At 39.6% G+C, this 15,070-nt stretch overlaps 1 protein-coding gene across 1 annotated transcript in view; it reads left to right on the forward strand.

The window, feature by feature from the left end:
* MSH3 (mutS homolog 3) overlaps positions 1–12,939 on the forward strand; it is a 217,380-nt gene extending 204,441 nt beyond the window's left edge. Inside the window, exons 20-23 of the mRNA XM_019532309.1 lie at positions 5,367–5,553; positions 5,737–5,863; positions 7,551–7,725; positions 11,783–12,939. Coding sequence (XP_019387854.1) covers positions 5,367–5,553; positions 5,737–5,863; positions 7,551–7,725; positions 11,783–11,876 — 583 coding nt within the window. The 3' untranslated portion in view covers positions 11,877–12,939. The remainder of the gene's footprint in view (positions 1–5,366; positions 5,554–5,736; positions 5,864–7,550; positions 7,726–11,782) is intronic.
* The last annotated feature ends 2,131 nt before the right edge of the window (positions 12,940–15,070 follow it).

Consider the following 15,070-nt stretch of genomic DNA (forward strand, 5'->3'; position numbering starts at 1 on the left):
GTAGGTATGGTGCCGGTTGTTCCTCCTGAGGTGCATCACCTTGCACCTGTCTGTGTTGAAACCCATCCTATTCTCGTCCGCCCACCCTTGTAACCTGTCTAGGTCTATTGTTTAAATTAGAAAAGAATATGTGGTATCATTACACATGAACTGAATACTTTCTGACATCAAGGATATTCTAAATGCCTTTTCTTCTTTAAACGCGTTTTTCAGAATTTTGTCCAGTGCTATTTAGTGGCTTTAGCTCTCACTGAGAGAGCTCATGTTAACAACACTTCATTCTGATCTTGCAAAAGTCTCTTTTTCATTTTTATTTAAAATGCCCTGCATCTCTACAGTGAAGTTTTTTTTTTCTGAATTAAGTGACTTTTTGCATATTGAAAAATCCTGGACCAAGTTAGTTTTGGAATGTATTGGTTTGAGGAAAGGTTGGGATGGATGCATTGGATTAATTTTTCTGCTCAAACAGTCCCTTCCCTTCACTATCCCAAAGCTTCATACCTGTGGCGGGTTAGGGTGTTACGTCTTGTATTGTGTCAGGGTTGACAGTAGTTTTACAAAGAGCTTGAATTACGGATTTCATAGGATGGTTTGGATAGGGATGATGCTGTCCAGGCAGGGCGTTGGACTAGATGACTTCTGGAGGTTCCTTCCAGACCTACTTCTCTATGATTCTATGATTGATTCTGTGATACTAGGTCAGTCTGTTTTCTTGGTTGCCCCCTACTGTTCTGGAGTGATGTTGACTGGATGTTACTTCCTTATGTAACTACTGGCATGCAATTTGTGATTATATACATGTGCAGTCTTCTGCATAAGTATACATTATTCTCAGTATTACACCAACCACGCCTCATGTATCTGCATGGAGACAGGCGGGAAGACTTGGGTCTCTGTGGTCTTGGGAGAGAAGACAGTTTATTTCTCTGTGATGCAGAGAGATACAATTGCATACTAAAAACAGCACATAGAGCAGTCACTCTGTTCAGTACTGTGATGAATAAGAAGAGCACCAGCAAAATTGTAAAACAAGGACAGAAGCAGGACCTCTAGTAGTCCTTACCCCCAAGCCTTAGGCACAGGGAGGCCACCTCCAATCTCCTGTATGTTGTGGAAAGTGGTATGGGCACCAGGGAGACAGCATGCCCCAAGTTGGACCAGGACTCTTGAAAATGGGTCAGACCCTAAGGAACAAGACAGCTTCTGGTGCTCTGGTGGCTTTGATGCATGACATTTCAGCAGTAGGGATCTTTGCTGGTCAATATATTGCAGTAAATAAGACACTATAAGTAATATAAGACTTTTTTTCTCTGTCTCTGACGGTGGGTGCTAATGTGTGCTGGTGTAAGCTAGCAGCCTTGCCAAACCTGCCTACCTTCTAACCACCCCTGTCACTCCACAGATACGTGCTCCAAATGGCACCCATGCTGTAGAAGTTCAGCTTAGAGCAATTCTTTTCAGATTCCACAGCCAGTGCCAATCAGCCCCAGCCCTTCTTTGCCCATCTTCATGTTTCTGCTTCCTCCTGGTCAACTGCCTTGTCCCCCTTCCTCTGGCTGTGCTTGTATGGATGTGATAGTTCATAATGAAAGTATTGGGTCTCAGGCTTGTTTGTTGAGTTGTTAGCTACAAGAAAAAAAGCCAATATAAAACCCCTTAGCAGAAATCTGAAAGCATACTGTAATCTTAGCATTTTATGAGGTATAAATGCATAGAGACGATGTGGTACTCAGGTAGCTGTATTCAGATTCTCAGTCACGTTAACCCGTGTTCCAGAGAATTTCTTCAGGACTTTAGTTCACAATGTGCTTTGTGCCTGGTAGCACAAATCTTGCACGAGCTGCACATGTAACTAGCATTTTTCTTCCCTTCCTGCCACACCCTTGGGGGCCTCATCCAGTTAGTAACATAATTGTGTATCTTGCTGGCCTGCCCATTATTTTTGTTGATTAAGCCCCTTGTTTGTCGCTTGATGTCTTTGATCAGGTCAACCATCTTCCGATACAACAACCACCTGTAAAAGGGCATATATAATTACTAACCTGTTCCTTATGAGCCCTAGACCTGTTGCCCATCCCCCATATTCCACATGCCCCTGTATCTCCCCACCCCAAGGCCCCAAATCCTGCTTTTAGCACATCCCTCCCCAACTGCCCTTAATGCCAACAACCCAATATTAGAACAGGATTCCTACTTGAAACAAGGTGGAAAGTGCCTTACCATGTCTAGGACCACAACACGAAGGGGAAAAAACAGCATGTTATCAGTGTTACCAAAGAGGTTTGAAATCATAAAATAACTAGTTGTGTTATGCTGTGGCTTGTGCATCTGATGCCTTAAGCCCCCTCAGACAGAAGCATCACTAACTGCAGAATACCTAACAGATCTCTAGGCAATAAAGAAAGACTGAAGATGAAACGTTTGCCGAGCTCTTGTCAGCATCCCCTTGGAGCTCTTTCCTCCAGTCCTCTGTCTTCTATGTGGGAAGAGAAAGAATTGACAAGGGACACTATTAGAAAAGACAGGGACATGCAGAAATAGCTGAAGCAGATGCAGGCAATTTTGCTGGAAACTATGTTGATCACAGTGCTTGCCACTCAACTCCACAACCTCACTTCAGTCGTGTCCTACAGGCCATAGTGAACCATCCTTGCTGTGGCATCAGCAGCAGACTTTTCAGTGTTCATATGCTCTCTGCATCCCAGCACAGGGACGAATACCTCATCTCCCTGCTACACCTACAAATGATGGCATCTTCTTTCAAAAGTCTAAATGCAAAGGAAGAAAACTCTGCACTTTATACACATTTATGACCAGAACAGCACAAATATATGTGCACTTTTCAGCATGTGTGACATATCTGCCTTGTTACATAAAGTATACATTGTTTTATCACAGTAGAAAAAAGCCTCCATTCTTTTATTCAATAAATGTTTATCATTTGCATGTTTTCTGTTACATACTACTAAAGTTTTGCAATAGAGTTAAGCTTTTTGTTTTGCTGAGGCTGTAACTAAAGCTCTTTATTATTTGAAATTTTACACAAAAAAGTGATAACCCCTAAAACAGTAAATTTCTTACATAAACAATGATGGTAACGATATTTGCTTTCTCTTGTTTGACTGTTGAAAAAATTATCAAGCAATTTGTTTCTAGCCAAAATCTCTGCACTAGAAGAGGAGAACTAGAAGGGAGCTGTGCCTATTCTGCTGACTCTGCTGCTTCTCTCTGTCCTTCCTCCCTCCCTCCTTTACTGTCCCTCCTTCCCAAGGCTTCAGTTGAAGTGCAATCTCCAGCTGAAGGAGAACTGTACTGTGGCCAGGCTGGGTAAAGGTGGGGGCAGGGGGAAGCAGCAGACGTATGCAAGCAGCTTCCAGCTACCCAGCATTGGTGCAGGGCCCCTTCTGGGAGGCAGCTGCACTTATACCGTAGCCTGGGAGCAGAGGGCAGGGACAAGCAGCGGCAGCATGGGCATGGTTCCTTGCTGTGTAGCTCCAGCATCAGCGCAGGGAAAACCCCTTTCCCCCACTCCCACCGCTGATGCTTTGCCAAAGCTACCCAACTCATGTTGAAGTGAGGCTGGGTTGTTCTGGCCCACAGCTTGAAAAAGGTTGCCAGTCCCTGCTCTATGGAAACACTGCAGGTGTAGGGAATGGTAGGGACATGGTGAGTGCTTTGAATGTGTTTTCATAGTCACACATCACATGGGTGGATGTGGATGTTGGTAAGCCAGTGAACAGTAACAGAAATACAAATAATGAGGAGGAACAAATAAGGGGTGGGTGTTATTTAACTTTTATATTTAAGTAATACGTAGAAGTGATAGTGGATTTAAAAAAAGGGAAAAAAGAAAAGGATTTCCTTAAATCAATGTGCCTTGCATGTTATTGGCTACTGTGGGTGAACAGGTCTGAAAAGTTTTGCTGTGTTGTAATGTTGTTTAATCACTGTAAAGAAGGAAATGAGAAAGAAAAGGCTGTTCCTTCAAGCAAAGGGGTATTTTTGAAAGACAAAGAGCCCTACAGCAGGGCAGGTGTAAACGGGAGATTTTGAACCAAATTCCAAGATGAACATTCTGACTGCACAACTTGAAATTAGAGGTGCAGCCTTGAGTTGGACTGAATCAGGAATAATGCTGAAAACCTTTTTCTGCCTCTGAAAGGTAGAGTAATGTCAACGTGGCTTGAACCCAGGAAAATTTATACTCGAGTGCTGATTAGCTCACTTACAAGGATACAGTTCTGAAATAGTTGCATGATAGGATCATGAGTTAGACTTCATGCATCTTGGTTTTAAGGATATCAGCAAGAGTGTTTGCTACTGTGACTAGGAGAAATCTTCCTCCTCCAAATGTTACCATTTGCAAGAGCCAACTACTGCAACTATTCAGGGAGTTTTTTAGAGTGAGGTGCATGTTGAATGCATAAATGTCAGATCCCAGAAATCCATGTTGCCTGTTCCTTTGCTACTGCTGTCTCTTTCTTTGTTCCCATTATGTTCTAAATATTTAGCTGTTACAAAGCCCAGATTTTCCCTCCCTCAATGATATTTCTCCCATTCCCTTAAACCAGGGATATTTTTATAATATTTCTCCCATTCCCTTAAATGCTACATTCATTACAGTTACATAGCAGGACAGAGTAAACCAAAACTTAATAACTACCAGCGATCTCTTTCTCTCAGGTCATGGGTGCCACTTGTTCAATGTTCATATTAGCACTTGTAAGAATCAGCAACCAAACCAGAAAAGAATAATTTCTCATCCCATCTAGTTGCACAAGAGTCCTTATTATTGACTGGCTAGTGTGAGTTCACATGACCCCTTCCAAGGGAGGGTGAAGAGGTTATATTTTTCCAGTACCATTTATTTTCAAGAAAAAAAAATCACATGCCAAACAAACCCCCCTTGTTGAATACTCTGCAGGTATAACCTCTGTGGCAGATACAGAATGAGTTTACTTTCCAGGGGCTCCTTTGGAGCATCTTAGAGAGGTTTTGTGTTAGAGTCCTGTAGAGTGAGTACAGCCTCAGTTTAGGGCAGGCTTGTTAGTCCTGTATTGAATTGGTGTATGAGTAATTATTTTTGATGTTTCAGCCTCTTAGAATGTCTTTGCTTTTCCATCAGTGTTTTCAAACTCTTTTCTCCAAATTAGGATCATATGAAATAGACCCTGTTTGCTTTCACAGATATTGAACAGTAGTCTATCTTTCATGTCTGTATTTGGAAGAACAAAAAAGGGTTGAGAAGGAAGCAAGTTTGATTTTTATATTTTTTTAAAGAAGTGAATGTTTGTGCTGGTTTTCTGACATGCAGGATGCTTTGATTTGAATTTAATAATTAAACAAGCTCTGGTTTTGTCTTGCAGAATGGGTGCTGCAGACAATATATATAAAGGCCGGAGTACTTTCATGGAGGAACTGACAGATACAGCAGAGATAATAAGAAAAGCAACTTCAAGGTCACTGGTAATTTTGGATGAACTTGGGAGAGGAACAAGTACACATGATGGAATTGCAATTGCTCATGCCACACTTGAATATTTTATTAGAGATGTAAGTGTTTAATCTAGCATGTTATTTGTATGTACATCGTTTGCATTGTAGCAGGGAGCTCTCCCCAGATATGTCAAGTATATTTACAAGGTTATTTTTCCTTTGAGAAGAAATGTGTGTGTTCAACTTCAAACTACACAGTTTGTTTAAAAATATTAATATATGCGTATCTTGTTGCTATAGGTGGAATCATTGACACTGTTTGTCACCCATTATCCCTCAGTTTGTGAACTAGAAAAGATATACCCCAGAAATGTGGGGAACTACCACATGGCATTCTTGGTGAATGAAGAAGAAAGTGAACAAAAAGGTACGCTGTGAAATTTGTCTGAAATTAGTACTAATTTTTTTTTAAATGATGATTGAAGTGTTGTTTAAAAACTGTCTTGGGCAGTGATGCTCAACCTATGGTCTCGTGGGCCAGATCTGGCCCTTGAGGCCATGTCATCTGGCCTGTGGATTCCCCATAGGTCCACAAATTTGGAAGCAGGACTGGTGTGGCAGGCCTTATCTAGCACAGGCGGGGGCTGGGGGGAGCGGGTTGAGGCAGCAAGCCCTGTCCAGATAGGGCTGGATCTGGCCTGCGGGCCATATTTTGCCCACTTCTGATCTAGTCTTTATTTCCTTAGCTTATTAATGAGAATATTGTGGGACCCTCTGTCAAAATGCTTTCTAAAGTCAAGGTACATCACATCCTCTCCTATACCCCCCATCCACAGAGCCTGTCACCTTATTATAGAAGGAAATAAGTTTGGTCAACCCTTGGTGAATCCATGCTGGCTGTTTCTGATTACCCTGTTCTCCTCTAAATGCTTCACAGTAAATTCCTTAAGGACCTACTCCATGATCTTTCCAAGTATCAAGGTCAGGCTGACTGGTCTGCAGTTCCCTGGGCCCTCCTTCTTCCCTTTCTTAGAGATAGGCATTTTATTTGCCCTTTTCCAGTCATATGGAGCCTCATCCAACCTCTACAAGTTCTCAAAGAGGACAGCTAATGGCTCTCAAATTCTCTGCCAATTCCCTTAATGCCCTAGAGTGCACCCAGTCCAGTCCTGCCAATTTGAAAGCATCTAGCTTCTGTAAGTAATCCCTAACCTGTTCTGCCACTAGGCTGTTTGTCTCCATCCCTACCTTTGTTGCTAACTGTACTTGTCACCTGCTAACTGCCCCTGTTTGTGGAGACTGAAGTAAAAAAGGTATTAAATACTTCAGGTTTCTCTGAGTACTGAGATAAGCACAGCATTCAAAGGTTAAATCATCCTGAGCTTCAGCATTAATGAGTCTTCCTAGTTTTCCAAAAAATGAGATGTTAAAGAAAAGAGGGAAGAATGTATGGTAATGATTGTAGCCAGATGTTCTTGTGCATTCTCAGCCCAAAAGCTGAATTACAGGGGGACGGGCAGAGCAAGAGAACATAAGGACTGCAATCCAGTGATGGCTACTGTGTTCCCACTGCAACCTCTAAGGAAAGAAGCCAGTATCTGTAATGTCTATCTATAGATAAAGACCCACAGTCTCCATCTCTGCTTTTCCTTGAACCACTCACTAGTCTCTTGTTTACTGTTGGCCAGAGAGCTTCTTGGTGTGCTAAGCATGCAGTACCCTTGTATAGGGACATTGGCATTTTCTCTATTCCTCTGTCTCTGGGCAGACATGAGGGATGCAGTGTTCCCATTCTACATAAGTAGTTTAAACTATACATGTTTCATTTCAGCAACTGTGCCATGCCTGCACAGATAAAGGTCCAGTTCTTTAATCACTTCACTCACAGTTCCTACATGATCAGGCTTCTAAGTGGTAAGAGTACGCTGAGTGAAATTTTGGGATGAGACCATTGTTTTTTTCTAACTGACTATTTTTGGAGGGAGTGGTTATTAATTCTATAAGGAAGAAATATAAATTATAATGAGACACGTTCATATTTTGTTATTTCGCTATTCAAAAGCTTGAGTTTTTTGAGTTTTATTGAAATTATAATTATTTTTTTAATTCTCTAGGTCCTGAAGAGGAAGAAAATCCTGAATTTATCACTTTTCTTTATCAAATAACTAGAGGCGTTGCTGCAAGGAGTTATGGACTCAATGTTGCAAAGCTGGCAGATGTTCCTGAAGAAATCTTAAAGTTGGCAGCTCGCAAATCAAAAGAGCTAGAAGGATTAGTGAATATGAAAAGGTCAGAATAATTGTGATACATTTTTGTTTGTATTGAAACTTCCAGATGTGATTTGGGATGCCTTTTCCAATTAATGGGCATCAAAAAGAGCATTAACAGCTACTGCAGACATACTTAAACAGTAAATTAAGGTAAAATGAAGAATATTATTGAAAAATGTTTATGAAGCTGCACTCCATTTTTGTTAATCAAGGCTTTAAATAGTTGAAATTAGTTGTGTAATCAGTTACTCTATCAAAGATTTAAACTGACTGCCTAAAATAGGCAGGTAACATTAACCCCTACATGTAAACAGTATAGATTTAACTATGAATAGTTATCCATATAAACACGTGGATATACATCTGGCTTATAGATTCACCAATCTGCAAGGATTCTTCTGTTTTTGATGTTAGTTTATGCATAATAAATATGCACTATAGGAAAACTTGCACTGACTTTTTAGTTGCATTCTTACGTCTCTCATCTCAGCAATATAATAAATTTAAAGCCTGATGACCATTAATAATCTTGGTAGAAGGATTTTGAAGGAGAAAGTTTTAGGTACTAATTGTTTTCAGTTACAAGTGTTTCCTCTGAAGCTTAAGACCCTACAGAGCTCAAAACCAGTTCTTATCTTTTCAGAATGTAGAATAATAAAACGGTAATATATTGACGATATGTAATGAGTCGCAGAAAAATAATGAAGTAGTTTACACTTGTCAGTATTATATGGTCCATAATTCACCAAAAGTAAAATCCCAAGGTGCTTATAAATGTATTAACGTCTATCATCTTCTGTATGAGGATCTAAAGTCAATAAAATTTATCTGCAAAAGAGTCAGAATTTAAAATAAGTTGCTGGTGTCATTGTCTGATCTAATAAATTATGATATGAACTAATAAGATAGTGATTTGATTTTTCTGTCTAGTAAAATATTTTATTTTCTCAGATCAAAGGAAGAAGCTTGGCTAGGGCACATACTGAGTTCTAATGTGTATTCCATTGCTGAAAAGGGAATTAATTGCATACAAAAATTATGAGAAGGAAAATAGTATGTGATCATGTAATTAAAGACTTTCAGAGTGCACACAGAGGTGTAGAATTAAGGTTGAGTAGATAATTTTAATTCTGACACTTGTGATCTTTTCAATTCTTGACTATAAGTTTAATAACATTTCTATGTAGCTTTTTCACATTCTTCTGGGAGGTTTGGTTTTGTTTGGGTTCTTTTAAAGGAAGAAAAGAACAAACCATTTTTATCTCAACTTGTAAGCTCCTAATTATGAATCATAGAGTAAGCATATGATAAGAAGGATCTAGGGAATTAGATCGGTCAACTTGTCTTTTTACTATATTTCCTCACATACAACATGCCCCAAAATAATAAGTACACCTTGTTTTTAAAAAGCAGAATGAGAAAAAAATCTTTCCTTGAAACTACTGCTAACTGGCAGTAAGTAACTGATTAGCAGCAGCAGAAGCCTATATTGGGCAGTGGCAGAGGGGGTGGGAAGAAAGCATCTACAGCAGGGGTAGGAAACCCCCAGGATGGGTGCCAGAGGGTGGTATGTGAAGGCATTTTGTTTGGCATGCACTCCTTGAAGAGGACGATGGGAAAGGGGCCGCGGTTGTGCTGCCACAATAAGGATCGGGCTCCTCGTGGCTTCCTTGCCATTTGCTCCTGGCATGCCAATAATCTTACAAGATGAGGTTGTGGGTGTTTTTGGCACTTTGCCCAAAAACATTGCCAACCCCTGGTCTATAGCAGTCAGCTAGAGCTTCATATGCAGTGTTACTTTTGCTTTCCCCTAGCAGAGGCAGAAACTAATATTACCATATTTCCTCACTTATAATGTACAACCAATTTCCAGCAGCTGATTTTTTAAAGAAAAGGTATGTGATATACATAAGCAAATATATTAGTTCCTGGGTTGTTACTAAAGCAAATTACAAAGAAGTCAATTTATAAACATTTGGAAGAGCAAGCTGTGATCAATAGCAGCCCACGTGCTATTAAGTACAAATAATGTGGTTTTTCATTCAAATTCAATTTGGTAGATGAGGGGAAGAAAGTGGATAAAATATCTGACAGTAAGGATAGAGTCAGAGGTGGTATTCTCATAAATAATCTGCAGAAAGATGGATTAGATAGAATTAACAATAGGTATTTCAACCAACGTAAGTGATTGAATAACTTCAAGCAAATGGTAACTAAATGGTTTGATGTATGAAATTCAGGAGGTTTCAAGTAGGGTCACTCTGTTCTGGGTTTAGTGTTCTTTAACATTTTTAATTGAAGACTTGGATGCATGAATAGACAGCTTTCTGACAAGTTAATAGATGACAGAAAGTGAAGGGACAGCAAGCACATTGGATGCTAGGATTAGAATTTGCAGTAAATTGAATTTCAGCAAAGACAGCATAGGGAAGAACAGCCATCAATACAGAATGGGCAATAATTGGCTAGACAGTAGATCTTCTAAGAAAGATCACAAATTTGACAGAAGTCAGTGATGTGTGACACTGTTTTAAAAAAAAAAGCGGTGTTGAACTACAGTAACAGAAGCGTTGTATGCAAAACATAGGAAGTATTGGTACTACTCTGCATAGGCCTGGCTAGATCTCACCTGAAGTATTCTATCCATTTCTGGTTTTAAGATGGATGTAGAGAAACTGGAGAAGAACCAGAGATGAGTGGCAAGAATGATAAAGAAATTGAAAAACAAGCTGTGTAGAGGTGTTATGGAATATCTTTCTTTGGAGAGAGGCTAGACAGGGATCTGTAATCTGTGAATTAGGAACAGTACATTCTACATTTGTCTCAGGCGGTCAACTAGATGACCATTGAGGGCCCTCCCAGCACCTACTGTATATTGGTTTACAATGAGTTACTCAGTAGAAGAAAAGCACTTGTTTGGAAGATAGAACGATTTCTTGAAAAACTGCAAGATGATGAGTTAGATGAGGGCTGCCCAGCTTCTGTGTGGTTGGGGGCTGTATATCCTCCAGGTCACCCATGGTGTGACCCTTCCCACTGCACAGCGCCATGCAGCCTCTAGTTCAGAGATAGGAAGTAGAAGGTGGAGGAGTGAGGGGGGAAATCCAGAGAACCCAGTGATATCCGCAGGAGAGCAATGGTGGGGAGTGGCACTGAGAGTGGGAGCCTATGGGCTGCAAGCTGGACAGCCCTGAGCTAGATAAATATATTTTGTTGTTAAATCCTAGATAAGCTTTTATCTGTTAGATTGGATCATGAGCAACTGATCAGAATTGCCTCTTCCCTTCCTGTCTAGAAATGTAGACTTCATCTTGGGCAGCAAACTCAGATTCTATGCGTTACAAAGCCAACTGACTTGTTAATTTTTCTCTACCTTATTGCCTAGTGTATAAAAACAGCAACTGAGTATATCTGTGTCATTGAGCACTGAAAACTTCGCTAGACTTTCATCTGCCTTTGAAATATCAGGAATACATTATTATGTTAACTAACTTGTAGTTTATCATGATTTCTCTGGCTTATTATCATTCATAGGCAGATCTTCATGGCCTCCATGGCAAGCTCAGGACTGCAGCTGAGAAACAACCACTTGCTCCCACTCAGAACACATCAAATCCCAGAATTTGGCTGTTTTGTCTGTTCAGTGCAGCCCAGAGGGCATTCGCAGAACTACGTTCAGGCTCTTTGTCTCACATGTGCTCCTTAGTGAATACTCAAGACCTTGCTAACCTGGCTCTGCTGCCTGATTTCCAGGCTTTGCCATGCACTGAACAAGGTATATATCTTGGCAGTGCTCCCAGACTCCTCAGGAGTTCGTGTACACATGTCTTTGAGTCCAAAAATACCAAGAGGAACATTGCAGTTTTACATTTGCTGATCATGACTGCCACTTGTTTTCTTTCAGGAGAAAATACTAATCATTTATTTACACCATTTTTTCAGTGCTTTGAGTTGATAAAGATTACCAGTTCTTAATACTATATATATACAAAGACAGCTATTCTATTTTAATGGCTCTTGTATTTTATTTACAGATATGCCATATTTTGAATTTTATTGTATGTTTTGTTTTTCAGGAAGAGGCTAAAGTCTTTTGCTGAAATATGGAACATAAATGATTCCCACGAACTGCAAAAATGGAAAAGGATATATGAAACTGAAGATGATTGACTATTTTTAATATCTCATATCCTGCTTAATTGAAGACTATAAGAAATAATAAAACATGGGACATTCACAGCATACCAGATAGAGCACTATATTTAACAAATGTGGAATTTAGTAGACTTGCCTGTTGGAGTTCAACTTTTCAGAACAAGAAACTAGACATTATAATACATACTCCCATATTAAGTTTCTAAAGGCAGGCTAATTTTATGGATTCTCCCCTCCATTTTTTTTAATGCAAAGCGAGCTATTTGCATTTGATGAAGTTTAGAATGTGATTAAAGGAATGAAAAATTATGTTTGTAAACAGTTATAAAATATTAAAAATAAAATAATGGCTTAAGTTTATTGTGTTTGTTTTTTGGAGAAGTACAGCTTTGTGAGTTATGTTAGGAAACTTTAAGTTGGCTGTTGATTGACTATATTTTTGATGTGTTAAGTGGCATCTGTGTTTGAATAGTGTATAAGGATATTGTCAACTTGATTTTATTTTTAAGCCAAGTTAAAAATCATGATTCTGATAGATTACCTTTTAGACTGCATGTATACAATTGTTAGAACTTCTCTTTTGAAAACATATGCAGGGCAGAAAACTCTCACTGGTGAAGTTAATAAAAGGGTTATCAGCAGGTGTGAGAACAACAGCACCCCACAATGTCAGGCATTCTGTGCAGTCTAAAAAGTATTTTCTGGACTTTCCCAGATCAGCAACTGATAGTGAAGTTCATATGTGAGACACAAATAAATGTGAAACTGGCAGTCTATAAACAGAATAAAAATGGGAAAAATCAGAAGGTTTCTCTTGTTATCTTCTTGCCATTTTTGTGAACACAATTGTTATTAGTACAAGTACAAAATTTTTTAGATGGTAAGGTGATTTTGCAGTTGGTATCCCTTTAAAAATAACTGTAGCTATAGTTATGGAAATAAAGCACATATGTGAGATAATGTTTATACATTTAAGCCTCAGTGAAAATACAGTTTAACATATTTGTAAAACCATTTTATTACCATAAACATCTCATGTTGTTTCAGACATTATAATAAAAGAAAAGAACAAAATGCATTTTTCCTTTTTCTGAGGAAACTACTAATGAGAGCCTACTTGATTTATATTCACAAAAATAAAATAAACTTGCAAATTAATACTTGTTAACTAGATGTTGGTATTGAAATTCTATCTTGTTGCCACTGACTTTCATGGTTTTTCCAATGTAAAGAGTGACTATGCTGTCAGGATGCACAAAATAAATTAATTTACATTTGGAAGCAATTGTTAACCTTATTAATGAAATAATTTTTCAGTCTACACCACCAATATCTCTCAGCTTCAGAGTATCTTCTGTAAGATATTACTACTGTAGCATATCTTGACACTCAAATAGCAGCAGTCACCAGAAGTTCTTCTTCCATATCAGCTTAAAAGAAGATTCTATCTACCGTAGTTCTTACTGACTACTGCTACAATAATTCATGTACCTATCACTTCCAAGTTTGAATCATATTTCTTACTCTATCTGACTTTCAATAAAGTTTACAAACCAGTTTATAGCTGTTATATAAAAGCATAAATAGTAGCCCAGACAGAATGAGCTGGAGTAGAAAAGGTCTATAGTTCTTTTGAAACATACTGTATGCTGTGCATTGCTTGTATGCAGTACATTGTCGGTGCACCTGCACCCAGTGTACTTTGTCTGAAAACATTTGGTCAGCAGTGCCCTTTGGGGTGACGCGCATTCCCTGAGTGTCCATATGTCTCCAGTGAAATTTGTTAAAGCTTTGTGAAGTCTGCAAAAGCTTCATTCAGCATACGAATCTGGATGATGGCAGGTACTGTCATCAACAGCAACAGCATTCCCTCAATTTGAGGATGATCTCTGCTATGGCTCATTGATGGGTCTTGAGGTGACTTAAAAGTCCAGTCCGTGAGCCACAGATCCATCCGCAGAAATTGCAGGTCTTTCCACAAGGGAGAGTAGGCTGTAGGCTGGGATTTTTCTCCTTCTCCTTCCTCCACTCTCTTTTCTCTTCTTCAAGGTCAAGACTGTTTACCTTGAAACAGGCTGATGCTTGTTTGAGGTTATAGTGCCATTGAAGTTTGTCAGCAGCCAGCTCTTTCCAGCTCTTGATGTTGGCATCTGTTTTCTTAGGGTATGCCTTCAATATGTCCTAGTAGTGCTTCCTCTGGCTACCACGAAATCTCAGGTCATAACGAAGTTGGGAGTAGAACACTTGTTTGGGGAGTTCGGTCGGGCATCCACATACAATGTCTAGTCCATGTAGATGACTGTCAAGAAAATGGAGAACAGAGTTGGGGCAGTGTCACATCCTTGCTCGACTCCAGTTTGGATAACAAATGGACCTGTCTCCACCCCAGTATAAAGACTAATCTCAGTCATCTGGATATGGAGAAGCCTCAGGACCTTGATGTACTTTTCGGGACATTCAAATCTGGCCAGTACTTTCCACAAGGCTTCACAATTGATAGGATCAAAGGCCTTAATTAAGTCAGTGAAGGCCATATACAGGTTCTGATGTTCACAACACTTTTCTTGGACCTGGTGGGCAACAAAGATCATGTCAGTTGCCCCACGGGATGGTCTGAAACTACACAGATTCCAGCAGGACTCCCTCAGCAAGAATTAGAAAACAGCTCACGAGGATGTGGCAGAGGATTTTCCCTGGTGTGGAAATGGGGGGTAATACCTTGATAGTTCTCTTGCATTGATTTACTTCCTTTCTTGAAGATAGTCATGATGTTGGCATTCCTTAGGTCCCCAGGGATCTCTTTGTTGTTACAATTTCAAAGAATAAATCTAGAGTCTCAGTATCAGTTCCTCACTGCCAGTCTTATGGATTTCAGCATGTATGCCATACAATCCAGTAGCCTTGTCATTCTTGGTTTACTTGATGGCATCCTCCTTCTAGGATAGGACAATTGGTCAGGGATCCCCTTTCAGGGTGTTTGGGGATGGACTTGATAGTGGTATGCATCACAGTTAACTCATGGCTCAGGAGTGCCTCAAAATGCTCTTTCCATCTAGCTTGAATAGATTCATTGTCTTTGAGGAACATTGGGCCATCCTGTGATCGCAGGAAAGTAGGACCATGGGAAGTTGGGTCATAGATGTCTTTTGTTGCCTGAAAAAAGTTATACATGCCATTCTTGTGAGTATAGAACTGAATCTCCTTAGTTT

Source organism: Crocodylus porosus, unplaced genomic scaffold (assembly GCF_001723895.1).
Source record: "Crocodylus porosus isolate Cpor-Errol unplaced genomic scaffold, CroPor_comp1, whole genome shotgun sequence".
Classification (NCBI taxonomy): Eukaryota; Metazoa; Chordata; order Crocodylia; family Crocodylidae; genus Crocodylus; species Crocodylus porosus.